Source organism: Brassica oleracea, chromosome C5, assembly GCF_000695525.1.
Source record: "Brassica oleracea var. oleracea cultivar TO1000 chromosome C5, BOL, whole genome shotgun sequence".
NCBI classification, from domain to species: Eukaryota; Viridiplantae; Streptophyta; class Magnoliopsida; order Brassicales; family Brassicaceae; genus Brassica; species Brassica oleracea.
The window spans coordinates 10,344,984-10,347,256 of record NC_027752.1 but is presented as its reverse complement, the minus strand read 5'-3'; the positions used below and the strand labels follow the sequence as shown (position 1 = coordinate 10,347,256).

General features: G+C 39.6%; 1 protein-coding gene across 2 annotated transcripts; it reads left to right on the top strand.

The window, feature by feature from the left end:
- The first annotated feature begins 225 nt into the window (after positions 1-225).
- On the top strand, positions 226-1,633 carry LOC106295155 (cyclin-B2-3-like). 2 transcript variants are annotated; one of them, XM_013730977.1, is made up of 6 exons: positions 226-473; positions 576-623; positions 722-754; positions 853-925; positions 1,085-1,219; positions 1,331-1,408. In XM_013730977.1, exons 1-6 carry the CDS (start codon positions 340-342, stop codon positions 1,337-1,339), a joined length of 432 nt encoding a protein of 143 aa, XP_013586431.1. In that variant the 5' UTR covers positions 226-339; the 3' UTR covers positions 1,340-1,408. The 2 variants fall into 2 exon arrangements, with proteins under 2 accessions (XP_013586431.1, XP_013586430.1); XM_013730976.1 differs by having other exon boundaries at positions 243-473; positions 718-754; positions 853-1,011; positions 1,331-1,633.
- Positions 1,634-2,273: the final 640 nt, after the last annotated feature.

The following is a 2,273-nucleotide window of genomic DNA, read 5'->3' as shown; positions in this document are numbered from 1 at the left end:
ATGTTTATACAGATGCATTGAGTTAGATTAAACTATATAGTATGCATTGTATGCCAATAAAATGAAGTTACAGCACTATTTCAAAAATAAGACCAGAAGCAAATGATTGATGTTATTTTTTCTTGGGTTTTCGTCGTCATATGGGATTAGGGCTTGTTCTTGATCAGGACTAGGTAAACCGGGTCTTAATGGTTTGATGGTCAAACTCAAAAGTCAAGATTTTTCCTTTTTTCTTCTCATTTTTTTTTAAAAAAACTCAGCTTTTACTAAGTTAGGTATGTGTTGATTCTGGGTTTGATTTAGTTCTCCAATGAAAAGCCTCCGCAGATAACAAAGAAAATGGGCACATCAGCAGGCGGAGGAGGAAAGATCATGCCGACACGGAGAGCACTCAGCGCCATTAACAAGAACATCACTGAACCTCCCCCGTCTTACCCTTATGCTCTCAACAACAAGAGATCACTTTCTTCTGAGTAAGTATGAATCTTCAGATTCAAAGATTAGTTTTTTTTTCTTCTCTCCTCTTCATTTGATTAGATCCTTTAAAAAATCCAATATTTGATCTGATTTTGCAGAAGGAATGTTATCTGTAACAAACCACCTCTGCGCCGACCAGTTACTAGGTACATTAGATCTTTCACTCTTGTCTACTTTAATTGTCTCACATTTGTCTTGTTAATTAACGAGTTCTTACCACTCTCTGAACCATTGGTTCAGGAAGTTTGCTGATAATAAGCCACAAATCCAGGAAGAGGTACTCACTCTATAGTGACACTGTTTAACATGTGTTTCGCTTACAACAGTGACGACCATAAACCAGTTTTTTAAATTTCTTTCTCTTTTAAATCTAAGGAAACTAAGAAATCAAACTCAGCTCCAAGTGAAGAAGCAGAGAGGGTCGACATCGGTGTGGATAATAATAGTGGTAAGGACAGAGGAGACGACTGTATTGAGCCAATGTTTATACAACACACTGAAACAATGATAGAGGAAACTTACCAGATGGAAAATGTACCATCTTCTTCTAAAACCTTTTGTTTTATGGAAGCTAGTTTACTCACATTGCCTTTGTTTCTTTCAAAAGGAGGAGGAGATTAAAGTGGAAGATGCAGATAAAGAAGCAGAGCAAGTGGTTTACATTGACGCTTGTGATGAGAAGAATTCTTTAGCCGTAGTTGAATATATCGATGATATATACGACTTTCACAAGAAATCTGAGGTGAGTCTGATTTTCTTTTGCAACACAAAACTTTGCTGTTCTTTAACATCATTGGGCTTCAAAGTTTCAAGATCTTGAGTTTATGTTGGATCCGTTCTTATGATTCTGCAGGAACTTTGATAGAGAGCGGAAGCTATAGGTTTCGAAGATCAAGGGTTTGATCTTAAAACCGGTTACTTGTGTTCGAAGGTAACTCAAAAACAAGATTGATAGAACGCGAATACTCTTCGCAGTGCCTTTTGCAAAGCTCTTTAAAATCAAAACCTTATAATTCTTATTATCAAATCGTCCTTCTAGGTATTGAATACAATCCCTATTTATACTATCCAGAAAATCATAAGCAACATAATAAAGGAAAATCCTTAACCTAATAGTAATTTGAACAAAAAGGAAACAAAAGCCCAAATCGAAAAAGGAAACAGAAGGTATAACGTCGGTTAGGTAGGAACCGACGTAACCGTTGGTTGAGCTGCATCAGGTCCCGCCGGGTTGGAAGGATTCGCCCACGAATCTGCGCCGGTATCTTCCGCATAATAAGGGGAAAGATGCTTGACATTAAAGACATCAGAGGTACGAAGATGAGACGGTAGACGAACACAGTATGCGTTGGGGTTGATGCGTTCAACAACCTCGACAGGGCCGATCTTGCGAGACTTGAGTTTATTGTACTCGCCTGCTGGAAAACGTTCCTTGGTCAAGACTACCCAAACAAGCGCACCTGGTTCAAAAATGACCTCTCGTCGCTTTTTATCGGCATCGCGTTTGTAACGAGCCGTGGAAGCCGTTAGGTGCTCAAGAGCAAGGCGATGGATGTTCTACACATCCTCCACGAAGTCGACAGCCTCGCCATGTAAGCGTGTCTGATCAGGCAAGGAAGAGAGATCGAGCGGAGCACGAGGGATAACCCCATAAACAACCTGAAACGAACAATATCCCAAGCTCCGATTGAGAGCATGATTATGTGCAAACTCAGCTTGACAAAGCTTATTATCCCAACTCTTTATATTGTCGCCAACCAAGCATCGAAGAAGATTTCCAAGAGAACGATTAGTGA

Coding starts and splice junctions, on each gene's coding strand:
- LOC106295155 (XM_013730976.1), top strand. CDS start 340: ATGGGCACATCAGCAGGCGGAGGAGGAAAGATCATGCCGACACGGAGA. Junction 624..717: donor CTGCGCCGACCAGTTACTAG/GTACATTAGATC, acceptor CCATTGGTTCAG/GAAGTTTGCTGATAATAAGC. Junction 755..852: donor AGCCACAAATCCAGGAAGAG/GTACTCACTCTA, acceptor TTTAAATCTAAG/GAAACTAAGAAATCAAACTC.